The 20,871-nt window shown below is 46.3% G+C and overlaps 1 protein-coding gene across 1 annotated transcript in view; it reads left to right on the top strand.

Annotated features, from left to right (window-relative positions):
• Positions 1 to 20,871, top strand: part of MET18 (ARM repeat superfamily protein) — a 157,398-nt gene that overhangs the window by 102,624 nt on the left and 33,903 nt on the right. Inside the window, exons 7-10 of the mRNA XM_086512040.1 lie at positions 5,370 to 5,558; positions 5,643 to 5,696; positions 8,542 to 8,628; positions 8,714 to 9,554. Of these exons, the coding sequence (XP_086368166.1) occupies positions 5,370 to 5,558; positions 5,643 to 5,696; positions 8,542 to 8,628; positions 8,714 to 9,554 (1,171 nt within the window). The remainder of the gene's footprint in view (positions 1 to 5,369; positions 5,559 to 5,642; positions 5,697 to 8,541; positions 8,629 to 8,713; positions 9,555 to 20,871) is intronic.

The raw sequence follows: 20,871 nt of genomic DNA, 5'->3' as shown, positions 1-20,871 counted from the left end.
TCTTAACCATAAATTCACCTGGTTGCTGGGGAAGCTTGGCAACCAGAGACTTGGTTTTCGTCATAAGTTCTGCAAAAGTCTCCTCTGGTTGGAGCACCATGTTGGCCAACTCATCCAACACCTTCTCCTGGTAGTCACCGGGCCTGAAAGCTGCACAAAACTGTTGCCTTAAGGCTGCCCAGGTTGCAAAATGGTTCTCTAAAAACCGGCTGTACCATTTGTCTGCTAAGCCATCCAAGGTGGATGGAAAGAGTACCAAATAAGCATCTTCCCTGTTAAGACCACGACCCCTACAAAGAGATACAAACCTCCTTGCATGGTCGTCAGCATCTTCTGAAGAAAGACCTTTGAATGTAGGGAACTTGATGTTTACCTTAGCCAAAACGCTAGCTAATGGCTCCATGACCCCTTGCTGAGCTTGTTTCTCAGTAGCCTGCTGTAGCAAAATAGGAGAGAGCTTAGAGTGGAAGGGAAGCCTCTCGGCGCTCCCGCATGCGGTCGGAGCTGCCCTGTAGTCTCTCGAGCTGTCGGTGATCTGGAAGATGTGGAACCGGAGGGAGGAATGGGTGATGCCGTATGTGGAGGTATGGGTGATGAGGTTGATGGACTTCTAACAGGTTCCAAGGGTCGTCTTCTGTTGTAGTACTTCAGAGGACTCAATAGTGCACTTTGACGCTCCAATGACCTCCTTGTATGTGTCATGCAGTAACCTCCAACCCCACCAAGCTTTGGGCAAGAAGACCTTCACTTGGGCAAGACAACCTACACTTGGCTGAACATTGGTCTAGACTCTACTAGACCAGGGCGAGTGGCTAGACCACCTGGCCTGGACCAGGACGAGGAAGGACTAGACCAGGAACTAGACCAGGGACGAGAAGGACTAGACCAAGACGAGGATTGGGTGGACTAGGGCGAGAGAGGACCAGACCAACAAGGCAAGAGACTAGACCAGCTAGATTAAGCTGTCAAGGGTGAAACTGGACCAGACCAACAGGCTGCACAGGCGAAGCGAAGGAACCAGCTACTCAGCAGAGTGAGACTTCAGTTGAGGTCCCACCGTGATCGCCAAAATGAGAGCACCTGTAGCGCGGATAATGTGTCGTGCTCTCTACAGTGTGGGTGTCCCTCAGTGCAATGTGTGTGACAATCTCACTCAACAAATAGAAACTCTCTCAAACAGAATGAAACACAGAAACAATGGATAACAACAGAGACACAGCAGTAGACCAGAACATATGGACTCGACTAGCTCAAAGAACCATGTACAGACTTTGGCGTTGCAGCACACTCAGCTCCAGCCCAGGACTCACAGGTACAAATGGGGTGCGAGGCTCAGATGTGCATGGATGGTGAAGCAGTGCTCTGTGTAAGACTCTCTCTAGACGACTACGTGCAAGATAAGAAAGAACTGCCCAAAACGACTACTCATATGTACCACCGTAAAGAGCCACCAACGGCTCATAAATGTCAGCCATGTGGTGACCTGTCTACGAGGTCGACTAGACCACCGTCGGTACCCAGCCACGTGTCACTCCTAGGCCAGAGGGTCCGGGGTCCGTCCAGTGTGAACCAGCCTAGACCAACTGTACTAACTGTGTCCCGTGAAAGTGACACTGTAGCCAGGCTACATGGTCTTGCCTTGTTGAAAGGAGAGGACATTGGGTTTCCAAGCAACGAGAAAGGGGCAGCAAAAGAAAAATGTAGCGAAGAAGCCCTTTGTGAAAACGGCTCTTGAAGTGTCACAGGGTCAGAAAAGGCCACCAAAGACAAGGATTCAGCCGGAACTTCTGGAGCGCAAGCAAAGAAACAAAAAAGGAAGCCTTGTTGTGCACAAGTCGCTCGAGGAAAAGAAGGTGGAAATGGTTGAAAATAAATGCTATATATGCGAGCAGCTTGGTCATTTTGCTACCAATTGTCCACAAAGGAAAAGACGAGCTGACTCAGATGATGAAGAGGACCAGAAAGGCAAGAAGCCTAAACCCACGGTAGGTTTGGTGCCAGATATGGTGGGCGATACTAGATAGGCCCAGTACAAATGCCAGCGAATTATGCAAAGCATGGGGTAATGTTAGAGATCAGACGACACTCATCTTCTTTGATCCAAGTGCCAAAGCAAACTTTATCTCACCAGAGTTAGCTATGAAGCTGGGCATCAGAGCTGAAGAGATGGGATACACAGCACAGGCAGGGTTGGCATGTCCTGGCCACTTAGAGTGTGTTACTCCCATTATTGGAAAGCTGTGTTTGCATATTTAGTCATATGTAGACACAGAAGAGTTCTATATCATGCCATTGGAAGGGTGCGATGCGCTACTTGGAATTCCGTGGATGTTCAGAGTGCATGGCGTGCTGGATGTCTTTGGCAAGACGATCATCCTTCAGCATAGGGGCAAAACTCATGTTTTGGATGTAAAGCTCAAAGGGAGTCCGTCCCTATTGTATCTGCTTCCGCTATCACTTCTAAAGAATCATTTTTCTGTGTACTTGATTTTTGCACGTGATGTCTCAGATAATGGTCAGTCAAATTTATCCGTGTTAGATAAAGAAGGGTCAGCATTTTTGCGAGAGTTTAGTGACTGTTTTTCTGATTCATTACCGTTGCAATTGTCGCTAGAGAGACTTGAGGACCATCGGATAGATTTGGTGCCAGGGTGTAGCCCACAAAATAGACATCCCTACAGGGTTAGCGCGGCGCAGCAGAAGGAGATTATGGGCCAGGTTGAGGAGTTCTTAAAGAAGGGGCTGATTCAGCCTAGTTCTTCACCCTTTTGCTCCCTAGTGCTCCTATTGCAGAAAAAGGATGGCTCATGGCGCATGCGTATTGATTACCGTGCGTTGAATAAGAATATCGTCAAGAATAGGTTTCCTATTCCTAGAATTGATGATATTCTCGATTGTTTAGAGGATGCTGCAATTTTCAGCAGGATAGACCTTCAGAGTGGGTACCATCAGATTCATATAAGGCCAGAGGATGTGCACAAGACTGCATTCAGAACGACATTTGGTCTTTATGAGTTTCTAGTGATGCCATTTGGCCTAACAAATGCTCCTGCCACGTTCAACAGAATGATGGACCGGATTTTCCGCTCCCATCAACAGTTTGTTGGGACGTTCTTCGATGACATGATAATCTATTCGAAGAATGAAGAGGAGCATAGGCGTCACGTGACCATTGTGTTCGAAGAGCTGTGCAGTCACATGCTACTTGCCAATCCTAAGAAAAGTGAATTCTTCCTAAAAGAGATTCACTTTCTTGGCCACATAGTCTCAAAGGCTGGTGTCAGAATGGGTCCCTCAAAGGTCGAAGCTATCAAAACATGGCCAGACTTGAAGACTGTGCACGATGTCAGAAGCTTCTTGGGATTGTGTTCCTACTATAGAAGTTTTATCAAGAATTTTGCAGAGATAGCATTACCTCTTCACGCTTTGCAAAAGAAAGAGGTCACTTTCAGATGGACCCAAAAAGAGATTTCAGCTTTTAGTCTCTTAAAGGAAAAGTTGACTTCAGATCCAGTAATTGTTTTGCCAGATCTTAAGGTCATTTGTGGTTCAGTGTGATGCGTGTGGCAGTAGCATCGGAGCAGTGCTAATGCAAGATGGACGGGTAATAGCTTACGAAAGCCGAATCTTGCAAGGGCCAGAGAAGACTATGCAAGTCTATGAGAAAGAGCTCTTGGCCGTGATTCATGCGCTTTCTAGCTGGAAGCACTACCTTTCAGGTACTGATTTTGTTATCCAGGCAGACCATCAGACCTTGCCATACTTCTTGACACAATCAAAGTTATCTGAAAAGCATGTGCGATGGGCAAACATTCTTTCTATGTTCCACTTCCAGATTATGCATGTGTAAGGCAAGAAGAATGTTGAGTCCCGTTCCCGAAACGGAGTCGGCAACGCAACGCCATTCTGGGATGGGGTGTAACTGGAACGGTGTTCTGGAATTTGGGGGAAGTGGGCGGAATGCGGGGCGGAACGGACAAAAGTAGGCATCTGGGGATAGATTTGGGGGACATATTTGGAACAGTTTGAGGGCAAATTTGGGGGCAGTTTTGGGGTTTTTTAGGAGTAGATTTGGGACTAAGTTGAATGGAGTTTATTCAAGTATTACTTTAGTCGACCGTTCCGGTCTATTCCCGTTCCGCCCCCCCCTCCTCCTCCTCGTTCCCATCCCGTTCCGGACCCTCCCGTTCCGGTTAACTATGCTACCACAGCCTCGTTGCGCGAGCTGTACATTGGGAAATGCCATGCGGTGTTTGCAGAATCCAACAGCCATGCATGCTGATCATTAAGTAAACCACTGAAGTATTAAAGAATGGAAGTCAAAATCGTAATGTTTCAAGCGATGCATCTGGTAATTTGTCTGTATTTTTGTGCCTTATTGATGATTGGTTTGAGTTTTCTTTCGCAAGAAATTGACACCTTGTTTACAATGTTGAGACAATTATTTGATCACAACCTAACATGGCATGGTCGTGCCCACTATAATTTGTGTGTGGGTGGTGTGCTATCAAAGGAGAGTGGAAGGTTTGTGTGGTTGGCACCGACGAAAAGTGGTGGGATGGTTAGGGAGGGTATCAAGTGTGTGGCCTCTCTAGATTCAAGTATGTAGTTCATTGTGCTGCCCCCCTTAGAGACTGATGGTGGCTCATTTGTGAATCCTCGAGTGGGGCCAGTGAGCCATCCCGTTATAAATAACGAGAGGGTGCTATGACCCTAGCCGAAGTAAGTAGGACCGTGTCTGCTGGAATCCTTGCCACTCCTACCTCAACCAATGGGCGAAGAATCTTAGACGCGTCCGAAGGGACGTAGTCCTCAGTATGTGTTCCATACAGAAGGTACATAGTATTGAACGGTATATATTTAGGTACGTAGAAATCGTACCACTTTAAAAAATTCTAATTTATATGGGCAGTTCAGGATATTTGTGATGTGAATGTTGAGAAACATGCAGGATCACAAACCGCGACAATATTCTTGATGTAAAAAATCACTCAGCATTGCTTTTCTGACTTTATGAAGGTATATATATCACTTAGCATTGAATTAAAGAATAGCAAATGCCATAAACAAAGAACCATTTCACAATACCATTGAGCACTTGAGTCATCCAGCAGTAAGCACCTTTCAAATTCTACCTACAAAACATCACCTGATTATAAGGTGTTTCACATGCTGGAGATCACTAGGCCTAGTTTCATAGTATGATCCTTGGAGAATTTTAAGTATCTCTTAAGTTATTGTCATCGCAGCAGTTGAAGAAGCTTGTGCAGTTTATCTAATGGGAAACTTTTTCTTTTTTTGGGGTTTCCTCAGTCTCAGACTCGTGCATCAGTAATGTTACAAACTTTCTTGTTTTGCACGCTTTGCAGGGTGCTATCTTTGCAGAGAGGTTATGCGACATTATTGATGGGGAGAAAGACCCAAGGTGCCTACTGATAGGTTTTCATGTTGTAGAGCTGGCGACACAGATGTTTCCAGATCCTACGGGACCCATTGGGAGGGTTTCAGAAGAGCTGTTTGGTATTATTAGCTGCTACTTTCCAGTTTCTTTCAATCCGGTGAGTGTTCCGGAAAGTTTTAAGATTGTGATCAGTTTGAGACATCAATTCTAGTGAGAAATAATGGATGGGCTTACCATGCAGGCCCCAGATGACGAGAGGGGGATAACAAGAGAGGATATTTCGGTGGTTCTCATGGTACAGCTAGTGTTTCTGTCTACGTTTGTTGACTCATTTATCTTCAATATTAATTACAATTGCCAGGCTGCTGCACAAGCTAAACAATAGCCTGAAATGCTTGCCATCTAATGTTTAGACACAGAAGCGGTTATTTTAGTATTAATGAAGATAAAGATTTTTCCTGTGGTAAGTTGAGTCTGTTCAAATGTTCTTTTCAGCCCAAGGTTTGAAAAGTTTGGCTTTCATTATAGTGCATGATTGTAAGAACTCACCCGCACAGTCTCTCTAGTATCTTGCCGGAAATTGCTTTATGAAATTTTCTAGAAGAACTTGTATTTAGCGCTCTTAAAATAACATGTGGGTCAAGTTGGTCCACACTCTTCGGAGACAGTGTGGTGGCCTATGAGGCAGCTCAGGCAGCATGTAGCAATATTAACAGCATTCATCGGCACATGGCTACACACGCTGCTGGCAATACAGGCTGCCATGGTGGTATTTCCCACCTCTCATTGTATAATATAGCCCAGTGAGCTTCTTGTTGTATCTTGGGAGATTCTTTCAGTGTCCCCTTACCTTGTCCAGGGATATGTTTGTTGTCCTATGGGCGCTTGATTAACCAATGGGTGATTTTTTTCTCCCCCAAAACAAAAATACCTTTGCGAGATGAGGTTTTACTTTTGAGCAAATATACAGGCAAGTAGAACCATCTAAAACTCGCTTATCAACATGGTCTCCCTGAAACACGTTGGGGTGGGTTTGAACAGGCGAAATGTTTAAAGCCTTGAAATGTTTTGCTGATCAAGTGCAACACCTGTCGTTTCACTAACAACAAGGTACCATAGTATTAGGTTTTAAGGCCTTCCATAATATACAAATTTCGGTCCCTGGTTTCGCTGTGCTGGAACATTACACTGAAACGTTTCGTGATGAAATGCCACGTTTTGAGAGAAGCGTTTCGGCGTTGAAGTATTTCACGGTGACGTTGCACCAGAGCTCCATAATATATTGGCCTCATTTTGACTTCAAATGCGATACCCCAGCTATAACATCATACAGCATGGTCAAAAGAGCCTAATATAAATTCTTCGAGGCAGCAAAAAGTGCATGCAGTAGACATGTTGGAAACGCTGGCACTATTTGACTTTACCAAGCAGTACTACAGTATTACACATGACCGGCCCATATAGAGGTGCGAAGTGCTTGATTGACAAACATACAAAGTTCAGCCAAAAGATAAAATACCCAACATGACCATAAGTAGAAAAACTAAATATAAACTGTCAGCCCTCAACCAAGGGCCCCACCTTTTCTGCATGTGCTGTTTGTTGCCTTATGTGCCCCCTGCTGCACCCACGATTCTCTGCAGAACTAGCACGTGCGCATAGCTGTGCCCATGCTCAGCCTCATTGATTGCTTGTACATGGGATGTTGTAATTGCTGCCTTCACATTGTTAATGGCTCGCTGTCACCTGCAAACTTGTTATCTGCTTTCTGGAGGTGTGTATTGTAGTCTATTGTTTCTGGAGGTCTTTATTCTTTGAGGTGCATGGCAGCGACAGGATCCTTGAAGGGCAGCAGGAATTCCCTTCCGTGACAGTGTATAGTGGATTAGAATGTTTGGAGTCCGTGACAGGCCTTCTTGATCAAGATCTTGCAGAACTCTTTGATCATTATTGCAAGGTGGAAATGTATGCAGTATTTGGTACGTTAGGTACCTAGCAGTGAGTTTGACTGATTTCCTATTGCTAGTATGGTTGAAATGAGACAGATATATAACTTGTTCAGGCACAGATAGTGAAGGACATAATACATATAGGGTTTAAAAGGCTACAAAATGGAAACATTTGTTTGGATGCTTTACTTCTAATTTCTAAAGCGTAGGAGTTAAATCATTCATTAGACAACCGGGTGTTATTGAACATCACCAAATCTTTAGCCATAAGTAATGAATAAAACACTAAAGAAAAAGATATCATAGCATGGTATTGCAATCTAAATGATACAGTATGGTATTGCACACTAATCCGTATGAAAAACAAGTAGATCTTGCATCCTACTTAGTCTCCTCAATAAATTCCAACATGGTATCAGAGCTTTACTTCTGATTTCTAAAGTGTAGGAGTTAAATCATTCACTAGACAACCAGGTGTTATTGAACATCACCAAATCTTTAGCCATAAGTAATAATGAATAAAAGTTAAAACACTAAAGAAAAAGAATATCATCGCATGGTATTGCAATCTAAATGATACAGTATGGTATTGCACACTAATCCGTATGGAAAACAAGTAGACCTTACATCCTAGTTAGTCTCCTCAATAAATTCCAACATGGTATCAGAGCTTATTATTATAAGTTGGGCCAATTCACATTCATAACTAAAATGCCTCATTATGCCATAATTATGGCTTGCCAAAGCTTAAATCTACACCCATGCTGGAGGAGGTAAGAAGATTGCGTGTTGCATATGGAATAGCTTATTTGATATTGGCACCATTGTGCCATTTTGCTGACTTGATAACCATCCATGGTTTGATTCAACAAGTATGCACAAGTAGTGGTGCTACTGATAGAGGCTTTGTTCTAGAACCTGGTCCTTTTCGCTTCTTATAGTATTCCTAGTTTATGCCCATCTGGTTTGTCGTATAAGTCTCTCCAGATTTTACCTCCGGGCCTGCTATATCTTTCAGTTATGTATTTACCCTCGGAATCTGCACCATTTGGGCATTCGGAGGGGTTTCAAGTAATAGAGATGCGCTCCTTTTTTTGTTTGAAAAAAAAAAAAGTGTTTGGGCCTTCTTTTTCTCAAAGTCTGCAACTCTGTGTGTTTGAAGTTGACAATAGCAGTTTTTTTTTAATGTAGCACTGTTTCGGATCAACAAAGCTCTTTGCCGACTTTTGCATTCCATTTTTGTTGGAAAAGCTCTCTTCAACCTTGAAGAGCGCAAAGGTGAGCTTATGAGTATTTCTTTGCATTCGTAGTAGCATTATGATTATTGTAAATTGTGCAACAAACATTAAAATTTTTGATGCAGCTGGACTCCTTGAAATTTCTGGGATTCTGTGTCTCACATTATGGCGGGGAACAGTTGCAAAAACACTGCGCCGCTATCTGGATGGCTCTTAAGCAAGAGCTATTATCCTCACAGAAACGAGCAGAGATCAGCTCAGCGAAGACAGATGTTGAGATTCTAAAAGAGTCTCTGAATTGCTTTGGGGCATGTCTTAGGTCACTTCAGGCAGGCAATGCAGATGACATTGAGCTCCCAGAGATAGACCCTTTGCTTCAATTAGTCCTTCAAGATGCCTTTTTGGATGATTTTTTCGACTGCCTACGAGGTTCTTTGATACATACCGGCCTAAATGACGTCACTTCCAGCTGTAGGAGCTTTGTTGAGAATCCTCCCACTGGTACAGCTGTTGCACTTGAACGTGCATTGGCTACAATAGAGGAGACAGGTTCCATACTTACAGTAGCTATAAAAGCTTCTCCAGTCAGCTGCTTTGCAGTGTTGCAAGCTCTGCTTGAACGTTTAGTTGAAGTATTGAGACCAGGCATTTGCATCGAAGAAAAGGATGTCTTAGGCTTCCTAGATGGGGTTCCCTTAGAGAGCACCCTTTGGTTTCCCAGCTCCTTGATGGTTGCTGTGCTGGAAGTGCTTAGCTCGGTGGTTGAGGGAGCTAAAGAAATTGCTGAAGGCTTTTACAAGTCTATTCTCAAGACAAAGACATCTATCTCAGGCATTAAATGCATTGCCCCACTTCGGTCCTATTCTCAAGACATTTTGATGGTATTTGTCTCGATGATTGTTTCTGGGCTGCAGAAAAGAATGCTTACAGAGCCATCTCGGATTGAAAAGAATTGGAAGACAGCAGGTAAATTCAAGATTTTCTGTTTTAATATTTGATGTCCCAATTTTTTTTTTCTGTAAAATGATTAGCTAGGATAAGATGCTATTTAGTTTTCACAATACTGTTGTCATAGAGTCTTTGTACAGGGGCTTTTCTACCCTCATTGCTGTACTCTTGTCTCTTGGTCTTTAGGAAGGCTGCTAAGGTTATCCTTGTTGAATCCTGTAAGTCATAGGCTGCACCCAACATATCTTCAGAATTGGTGTTCTACTTAGATGATTGTCTCCAGTCCTTAAACTAAGCAAAAAGTGATTTATTCAAGATTTGCATCACTCTTAGGAAGATATTGTTGAATCCATTGTTTTTCTTATTATGACATCTAGGACAGTTGCCCAAATTTTCATTGGGCAGGCCACCTGCTAATAGAAAAACAATGACCAGAAAGCCTTCTGAAAAATGTTATCCTCTACAGCAGGTACATCTTTCTCAGACAGAATGTAATTCTGTGCTGATCAAAGCCACTCCTTAAGAGCATCTTGGAATCTGGCGCTCTTATTCTTATGCGCCGAGACTACATTTATCCCATTAATGCATAATCAGACTAGCCCAGCCTTCTCCTTTGAGACCTTGGGGATTTGGTGAGTCCAGCTTCTCATGTTGCCTTCTTACACCAATTATCACGTGTCTGTCCCTTTTATAGGACGTTCTATCACAAAGATGGAACCGGCTGGTCACCCGAGAGACAGAGGGGTGGAGTTCCCCTCTCAGAGATAGTGGCCCCTCAACAGGCACCCCTTGGGGTATTTCTCCTTATGCTAGTGAACGGTCACGGTTGCAACTGCTATGTGAGCCCACTCACGATTGTCTGTGTACAACTGACGCCTCTGGTCTCAGATTTGTAGCCACTAAGCTCAGTAGCAGATCAAAGCATCTGCTATTTACCTCTGGCTTCAAAAAGCACAGTAAAAAACACAAGAGCAATGCATAAAGCTTGCACGAATAACTGCCATGTCTGCAGCACAGCCGCCACACGCTCGGGCCTGGTTTGCAAGGCCTGCCAGACAAGCTGCCAGATCAGCAACCCCCCCTCTCTGTCTCGAGCATCTTTTTCAGCTTATAGAGGATGGATTTGTGATCTGACCTGGATACAAGGATACTCATCTATCTCACGGGATACGGTGTGCTATTGGTCAGTGATGCACATCCTCATACCAGCTAGAGATCGAGAGTAGATTTAGAGGAGTGCCAGCCGAGTCCAGGACCTGTCAGTTGTGCACTATGGAGGACATTGATGTTACTCTCGAACACTAATGTTCATTTGAACTTTTATTTTACTTCATTTTATTTTGTACCCAGACATTGTATTAGATCCACCATGATTGTATTAGTTTGGTCTCATAGGTCATTTTGGCTGAAGACGTTTAATACAACATTTCGTCTCATCAGAAGGAATTCCTGAAGAAGAGACCAGCACTTAAGAAAACTGGAATATTTATGGGGGATGACCTTACTTTAGCACAAATAGCACATATGCAAGAGTTGATGCCAGAGATCAAGGCAGCAAGGGAGAAGGGAAAAAATGCCTTTTATAGAGGAGGGAAAGTAGCGGTTTTGGAAAAACGCACAGCATGACGGTGCGAGACATATGGGACCACACTCTGGATGGCGGTATGGAATTGTAATGGATCATATAGGCTGGATGTGGGTGCCTTTGAGGATAGCTTCAGAGATAGAGACATTGTCTTTTACTCAGAGACACATCAAAAATCGATAGTCGATGCCAAATGTGACTGGTTATTTATGGGAGACAGCTTGTCGGCCAGACGCTAGATCCCAGCATGGGAGTCGAGGTTCAGGAGGGGTAGCAGTCTTATTCAAGGAGTTGCAGCCGCTATTACAGATTGTCCGGAGAGATGACCATGCGAGATACATGTGGGTGAGACTGAGAGCTGAGACAGGCAGATTCTTATACATTGCTATATGTTACTTTCCCCCTAGCACATCAGTCTATACCTCACCTAGAGGGCAATCCCCTTTCTCTATACTTGATGATGACATATGGGAGTTCTCTAGGGATGGAGATATCATTCTCTTGGGAGACTTTAATGCCAGGACGGCCAACTCCCAAATGGTATTTTATGATACCTCGGAGGAGATGCTCAAAGAGATGGATATATCGGAGATGGGACTTGATAGACACTCACAGGATAGAGAGCACACAGAGTATGGGAGATACCTCATGGAGATGGCGACTACGCATGGTCTGGCCATACTTAATGGTCTAGAGATTTTTCCTTCGTCTGGGGGATTCACATGCTTTCCACACAGACATGGGGCCAGTACGGTGGACTATGTCATGACTTCACCGAGCTTCATCTCTAATATTCAGGATCTTAGTGTGGGTCTTAGGCCTGTTGGAGTAGCAGTGGACCATGCTCTCCTGACTTTTTCAGTCTCTTTCCAGTATAGTGCCTCTCAGACACCACGGAGGATTGCACACACACGATATACTTTTACACCAGAGACGGATTCAGTTTATGTGGAAGAAATTTACAGACGGATGTGGGCAGCCGAGCTTGTATATACAGTGGAAGAGATCACCAATTTATTGACGGAGATCTTGCATGGGGCTGCAGCAGAGGCATACCCACACAGTCAACCAGATCAGAGAAGACATTCTGGGAACATGCCTTAGAATAGTTGGTATGATGAGGAATGCAGAGAGATGAGAGTTCAGATTCAGAGCGAGCTTATACGTGGAGTCATTACATATAGACAGTCTCGGATTGCCCTTCGGTGCTTAGTGCGATGGAAGAAGCGGGCCTTTTTAGCCCAGATGGAATGTGATTTGTATCAGCTCTTTTTGAGTCGAGATTCAGGTGAGGCCTGGTGTCTCTTCCATGAGCACTCACCTCCTCCAGTGATTACCTCTCCCGAGATTTGGGGTCAGTATGCAGCATCATTATATACAGTACCTGGGTAACCACCATTACCAGACCCTCTAGAACCATGTCCAGCCACTAGTACCTTCTTTACCACTGAGATGGTGAAGAACACCATTGACAGGATGAGGACTAGGAGACCATATGATCATGATGGTTTGGTGGCAGAGCACTTGATACATGCTAGAGATTTACTGTCAGAGGTTCTTGCGCGGTTGTTTAACCCTGTCATGTGTGAGGGACTACCCGAGTCCTGGAGATTATCTACTATTGTACCTCTCTTCAAGGCAGGGGACCCCACTGTGCTAGGGAACTACCGTACTATTATGATAGGGCACACATTTGCACGGTTGTATGCATCCATTCTTGAACAACAACTGAGTAAATGGGCAGAAAATGAGGGCATACGAGCAGCAGGACAAGCTGGATTCAGGAGGGGTTTCTCCACTTTGGACCATATTCTTACACTCAGAGCCATTATTGAGGAGGGTCGGGCACATGGGAGACGGATGTATTGTTGCTTTGTGGACTTCCGCAAAGCATTTGACACAGTGCCGAGGGCCAGATTGATGCATAGGCTACTGAAGTTGGGAGTACCCACAAAGATCATATGGGGGATCATGGCTTTATACGGCTCAATGACTGGCCAGGTACGCACTCTTGAGGGGATTTCTGACATTGTTCATTCCACTATTGGAGTGAAGCAGGGGTGTCCTTTGTCCCCTACACTTTTTGGTATGTATGTAGATGAGGTCTCTGACTACATTGACAGAGAGGGTGACAGAGGCGCTCAGCTAGCAAGGACATGGATTCCTTTATTATTATATGCTGATGATATTGTGTTGATATCAGAGTCGCCAGAGGGCATGCAGAGACAGTTCTTACCAAAACTCAACAAAAGGCTGATGAAGCCGAGAAATGGATCAAGGTGGCCAAGAAAGGAAAAGGCAAGGAGATAACGCCCATGTCCACACCCACTATCATTAATCAGACACTAGAGGAGGAGCAAAGGAGACGGGTGCGCGCTTTACATGTGAGAATTTGCGGTCTTAAAGACAAAGGCAATGTGGACGAAGAAGTAAAAGAACTCACAGCTTTGATAGGGGTTCATGAGCCGACGCACACAAGGGCATGAAGAGTGGGCAACATAAAGAAAAATGGAAGCAGTGGAGAAACCTCAAAAGAAAGAGCACTCATCCTCCGTTTTCCCTCCATGGAAGCAAAGAAGTCCTTCTTGAAGAAAAGACCAACTCTTAAAGAGACTGGCATCTTTCTCGGGGATGATCTCACCCTCTCGCAGATCGCTCATATGCAGGAAGTAATGGCGGAGATTAGAGCGGCAAGGGGAAAAGGCAAGATTGCCTTTTACCGAGATGGAAAAGTGGTAATACTAGAGCGACGCTCCACATGACGGTGCGAGACTTATGGGACCACACTCAAAGTGGCTGCCTGGAAGTGTAATGGGTCTATGCGTCTTGATGTAGGTGCTTTTGAGGATAGCTTTACTGGAAGAGACATCATCTTTTAGTCTGAGACACACCAGGCCCTGGGCAATCCATGCCTCACATCAGTGGATACAGGTGGGAGACAGCTTACAGACAGGAGACACGCTCAGAGCACAGAGGGCGGGGCTCGGGGGGAGTGGCAGTGTTATTTAGAGAGGATCTGTAGCCACTGACACATATAGCCCGCAGGGATGAGCAAGCTAGGTACATGTGGGTGAGATTGAAAGCAGAGACAGGCAGATATCTCTACCTAGCTATTTGCTACTTTCCCTCGAGTATATCAGTTTATGCATCACCCAAAGGACATTCCCTTTCTCTATTTTGGATGATGATATATGGGAGTTCTCTAGGGATGGTGACATTATCATCCTAGGGGACTTCAATGCTAGGACTGCCCATCAGCAAGCAGTGTTTTATGATACTTCAGAGGAGATGCTAAGAGAGCTAGATGTTGTGGAGACGGGCCTGTCCAGACTATCACACGATGTGGAATATACTGAGTATGGGCGACACCTGATAGACATGGGCACTGCACATGGATTGGTCATCTTGAACGGCCTACAGAGATTTCCTCCGGCGGGAGGTTTTACATGCTTCCCACACAGGCATGGAGCTAGCACAGTGGACTATGTCATGGCACATCCGAATCTCATCTCTAGTATCCAAGATCTCACAGTTGGGCCCAGACCGGTCGGGGTAGCAGTAGATCATGCTTTGGTGTCGATGACCATCTCTTTCTAGTTCAGTGTAGCACACAGGCCACGGGTAGCAGTCCCTACTCGCTACACATTCACACTGGAGACGGATTCTGTATACATGGACGGGATCTACAGACGCCTATGCACTGAGGACTCGGGGCGACCTCTGGAGGAGCTAACTACTATACTGACACAGACATTACATGAGGCAACAACAGAAGCATACCCACACACCCAGCCTGAGCAGAGCCGCCGATTAGGGAGCATGCCTTTGAACAGCTGGTACGATGAGGAGTACCGCCAGACTAGAGCCAGACTTTAGAGGGAGTTGCTTTTGGGGGACGTCACTCACAGACAGTCACAGATTGACTTCCGACGCCTGGTACGGCGGAAGAAGAGGGTTTTCTTTGCTCGACTCGAGCAGGATCTATATCAGCTATTCTTGAGTCAGGACTCGCATGAGGCGTGGCGGCTCTTTCATGAGCAGTCCCCTCCCCCTGCTATTTCCTCCACAGAGACCTGGGGTCAGTACGCATCATCTTTGTACACAGTATGTGGACAGCCGCCCCTCCCCAACCCCCCTGACCCATGCCCACGCACATGTGCTTTTTTCACCGCTGAGATGGTGAAGAAAGCTATTGACAAGATGAGGACTGGGAGAGCATATGATCATGATGGCTTAGTCGCTGAGCATTTCATGCATGCCAAACACCTACTAGCAGATCTTCTAGTAGTTATGTTTAACTGTGCCATGTGTGAGGGCCTACCGGACACTTGGAGCCTATGTACGATCGTACCTATCTTCAAGTCAGGAGACCCCATGGAGCCTGGGAATTATCGCACTATTATGATTGGGCACACTGGCACGGTTGTATGCATCCATTCTTGAGCAACAACTGAGTAGATGGGCAGAGAGGGAAGGAATGCGTGCAACTGGGCAGGCAGGGTTCAGGAGAGGCTTCTCTACTCTTGACCATATCTTGACACTCAGGGCCATCAGCGAGGATGGCAGATCTCATGGGAGACGGATCTATTGTAGCTTTGTGGACTTCCGCAAAGCTTTTGACACAGTACCCAGAGCTAGATTGATGCGCAGATTACAGGAAATGGGAGTACCCACAGAGCCCATTTGGGGGATCATGGCATTGTACAGATCAGTAGTAGGGCATGTACGCACCCCGGAGGGACGTTCTACACCGGTTCACTCCACTATTGGGGTGAAGCAGGGCTGCCCACTCCCTCCTACTCTTTTCGGTATGTATGTGGATGAGGTTTCTGACTACATTGACAACAATGGGGATAAAGGTGCACAGCTGGCAGGGACATGGATTCCACTTTTGTTATATGCTGATGATATTGTGTTGATCTCCGAATCCCAGAGGGAATGCAACGTCAATTGGATGCTTTGCATACGTTTGCCCACGAAAGTGGTTTGTCTATCAACCTTGGTAAAACCAAGGTTATGGTGTTTAATACCACCCCACAATGGATCAGGAGGTCAGCACCTACATTCACATACGGCGAGGAGACTGTGGAGTACACAGACGCTTATACTTACCTTGGAGTGGTTTTTAGCGGACCTAGATTCTCACTCAGAAGAGCAGCAGAGACCAGACTGACTAGAGCCCACGGAGCATTGGGTAGATTGGAGAGGATGTGTTCACAGGTTCAGTTTCAGGAGCCCCGGACGAAGCTCTGGCTCTTTGACACCTTGGTGGCTTCAGCATTTCTCTATGGGGCTGAGATATGGGGACCTTCGTTGGATCACCACGGGAGGCAGGGTCGCACAGACGGATGGGGGAACATGGAGAAACCTCTCGTCTCTATGATGTCGCGGCTCATTAGAGCCAAGGCATCAGTACCACGGGCCATTATCCGAGCAGAGCTAGCGGCACCCCCACTAGTGGTGGAGGCGCTCACCAGATCAGTCTCCTTCATAAACTGCACATGGGAATTTCCTAGAGACAGATATGCTCGCATAGCACTTGAGTCCTCTCGACAGTTAGCCATACAAGGAGATACAACATGCTGGTATGTGGAGTCATCTATGACATCATGGTTTCAGGCACATGGGTTCAGCATAGACAGGCTGCCACCATTCCAGTACTCATTGGATGCACCATCTCTCATTCTTACACAGTCGGAGATCACCAAGCTTATCCGCCAAGACCTGACCTAGCTAGACACCAGGAGGACATGGATACAACCAGCACAAGAATTGGGCACGAAGATGGCTTTCTACAGAGACCACCTTCTCCAGCTTACGGAAGATGGTTTTGTGACGAGACCCAGATACATGGATACCCATTAGTCTCATGGGATACGATGTGCTACTGGCCAGTTACGCACATCGTCTCACCAGCTACGGATTGAAACTGGGAGATACAGCGGAATACCAGCAGAGGCCAGGACATGCCCCTTGTGTGACATGGAACCTGAGACATAGCTGCATTGTACATGCCGCTGCCCCGTCTACTACGAGATACGAGGCCGCTTCCATTGCTTGTTCAGAGAGGATTTTGGACCACTCTCAAGAGTAATGGGATACGAAGATCAGAGATGCCTGGGTTTGTTCTTGCTCGAGCTGCGCAGACACACAGAGAGCCTGATGAATGGCGAGGCTAACCAATCTCAAAGACGGATAACAGACTTCTTCAGAGCAGACACGGGACAGCCGCAAGAGCCACTCCCACAGCAGAGCTCCCCCTCGTCTCACACCAGAGGCACACTGATCGACCGAGCGATTGAACTGGGGAAATCTAGGTGCGCACGACTGCGAAGGACTACACAGCATTGACGGAGGCTACGTCAAAAGATTCGGAGCACGTTGGCCAGGCATGCACGACGCCCGGTCAGACTACTAACCATGGAGGAAATTGATTAGATTCGCCAACGACCGATGCTAGATCTTTTGTGATTCAGCTATCCGAACAAGCCGCCCATTGTTACTTAGTTTTTTGCTTAGCTCACATCGACCAATCTAGGATCCCATAGTATATATCTTTGTTTTGTACTGTTGTTAGGTTACTTAGTTTTTTGCTTAGCTCACATCGACCAATCTAGGATCCCATAGTATATATCTTTGTTTTGTACTGTTGTTAGGTTATTTTGTTACTCTGACTTTGTATCAGATCCACCACCTTGTAACTTTCTGGTCTCATAGGTCACTATGGCCTTTTGAAGACGTTAATATAACATTTCATTTCTCTCTCTCTCTCTCTCTCTCTCTCTCTCTCTCTCTCTCTCTCTCTCTCTCTCTCTCTCTCTCTCTCTCTCTCTCTCTCTCTCTCTCTCTCTCTCTCTCTCTCGCCACTGCTCCCGCGCACCCACTGCCCCTGCGTTCCCGCGTCCCTGCCCTGCTCGCCCCGTTGCCCCTTGCTGTCGCCCCTGCTCCCGTTGCCCCCTGCTCTGCGCCCCCCCCCCCCCTCTCTCTCTCTCTCTCTCTCTCTCTCTCTCTCTGTTCACGTCCCTACCCCGCACACACACACACACACACCCCCCCCCCCCCCCCACGCCATTTGTCGCCTCGCATTGTTCGCCACCCCTGCTGCCACTCTTGCCTTGCTCCCCGCCCCGTTTGCCTTCCCCTCCCCTCCCCCCCTTTTTGTTGTCCGAGCGTAGAGAGAGAGTGGAAGGAAAGAGAGAAAGAGGCGTAGAGAGAGAAACCAAAAGAGCGTAGAGAGAAAGAGAGAAAATGGTGCGTAGAGAGAGAAAGAGGACAGAGAGAGAAAGTTGGTCTTTTCAAGCGTAGAGAGAGAGAGGTGAGAAGCGTAGAGAGAGAAAGTTTACGAGCGTAGAGAGATACCCCCCCCCCCCCCCTCCTCCTTGTGCTGCCCTGCTCCACTCTTGTATCCGGACGGCGCTTAAGCATGAGGAAGCTGCGTGATGAAGCCGACCCCCTAGAGGATGCCTTTCAAAAGTGCAAGGAGGAAATGACGGAGACTATTACCAAGATGAACCGCAATCTATTGGGCACAATAAAAATGCTCGAAGGACGCGTCCTGATCCAAGAAAGCAAGATAAACGCACTGGATAACCGAGTGACGACTCAGGACGAAGAGATTGCGTCACTCAAGCAAGATCTTGCCGAAGCACGATCGATCAACACACTGGAAGAGGGCGAATTGCAACCCTCAGTAATCGAAGAAATCAGCACGATCAAGGAGCAAGTACGGGCCATCAAAGAGGGAGAAGAGCAATACAAAGAGATGACGACTTCTTGGGTGGATGTTCTTACAAAAACTCAGCAGAAGGCGGATGAAGCCGAGAAATGGATCGAGGTCAGAGGTTGCCAAGAAAGGAAAAGGCAAGGAGTTAACGTCCACATCCACACCCACTATCATCAATCAGACACTAGAGGAGCAAAGAAGACGTGTGCGCACTTTACATGTGAGAATTTGCGGTCTTAAAGACAAAGGCAATGTGGACGAAGAGGTAAAAGAACTCATGGCCTTAATGGGGGTTCATGAGCCGATGCACACAAGAGCCTGGAGAGTGGGCAACATAAAGAAAAATGGAAGCAGTGGGGAAACCTCAAAAGAAAGGGCACTTATCCTCCGTTTTCCCTCCATGGAAACGAAGAAGTCCTTCTTGAAGAAAAGGCCAACTCTTAAAGAGACGGGCATTTTTCTCGGGGATGATCTTACCCTCTCGCAGATCGCTCATATGCAGGATGTAATGCCGGAGATTAGAGCGGCAAGGGGAAAAGGCAAGATTGCCTTTTATCGAGATGGAAGAGTAGTAATACTGGAGCGAGGATCCACATGACGATGCGAGACTTATGGAACCACACTCAAAGTGGCGGCCTGGAATTGTAATGGATCCATGCGTTTGGATGTGGGTGCTTTTGAGGATAGCTTTAAGCTTTACTTTGAGACACACCAGGCCCCTGGGCAATCCATGCCTCACATCAGTGGATACAGATGGGAGACATCGTACAGACAGGAGACACGCTCAGAGCACAAGGACGGGGCTCGGGGGGAGTGGCATTGTTATTTAGAGAGGATTTGCAGCCATTGATACATATAGCCTGCAAGGATGAGCAGGCTAGGTACATGTGGGTGAGATTGAAAGCAGAGACAGGCAGATATCTCTACATTGCTATTTGCTACTTTCCCCCGAGTACGTCGGTCTATGCAGCACCCAGAGGACAGTCCCCCTTTTCTATTTTGGATGATGACATATGGGAGTTCTCTAGAGATGGTGACATTATCATTCTAGGGGACTTCAATGCTAGGACTGCCCATCACCAGACAGTGTTTTATGATACTTCAGAGGAGATGCTGAGAGAGCTAGATGTTGTAGAGACGGGCCTGTCCAGACTATCACACGATGCGGAAAATGCTGACCTTTCTTTATCTAACACAGATAAATTTGACTGATCGCTATCTGAGACATCACGTGCAAAAATCAAGTACACAGAAAGATGATTCTTTATTACAGAAGTGATAGCAGAAGCAGATACAATAGGGAGTGACTCTCCTTTAAGCTTTACATCCAAGATGTGAGTTTTGCCCCTATGCTGTATAGTGATCTTTTTGTTGTAGGCATCCAAGACTCCATGCACTCGGAACATCCACGGGATCCCCAACAAGGCGTCACAACCTTCCAGCGGCATGATGTAAAACTCTTCAGTGTCCACATACGACTGAATATGCAGACGCAGTTTTCCAATGATGGGAGTAACGCACTCTGAGTGGCCAGGACATGCCAACCCTGCCTCTGCTGTGTACCCCATCTCTTCAGCTCTAATGCCCAGCTTCATAGCTAACTCTGGTGAGATAAAGTTGGCTTTGGCACCTGGATCAAAGAAGATGAGTGCCGTCTGATCCCTAACTTTATCCCATGCCCTGCATAATTCACTGGCATCTGTGCTGGGCCTGTCACCCAATATGTCTGGCACTAAACCTGCCGTGGGTTTAGGCTTCTTGCCTTTCTGGTCTTCTTTATCCTCTGAGTCAGCTGGCCTTTTCCTTTGTGGACAATTGATAGAAATGTGACCAGGCTGCTCGCATATAAAGCATTTGTTCTCAGCCATTAGGACCTTCTTTTCCTCGAGCGACTTGCGCACAAAAGGCTTCCTTTTCTGTTTCTTTGCCTGCGCTCCAGAAGTCCCCGCTGATTCCTTGTCTTAGGTGGCCTTTTCTGACCCCTGTGACGCATCAGGAGCCGTCTTCACAAAGGGCTTCTTCGCTGA

The sequence above is a fragment of the Adiantum capillus-veneris genome, chromosome 5 (genome assembly GCF_014529385.1).
Source record: "Adiantum capillus-veneris isolate H3 chromosome 5, ASM1452938v2, whole genome shotgun sequence".
Lineage (NCBI taxonomy): Eukaryota > Viridiplantae > Streptophyta > Polypodiopsida > Polypodiales > Pteridaceae > Adiantum > Adiantum capillus-veneris.
Note: the sequence above shows the minus strand (reverse complement) of the source record. Positions and strands in the feature narration are given on the sequence as shown.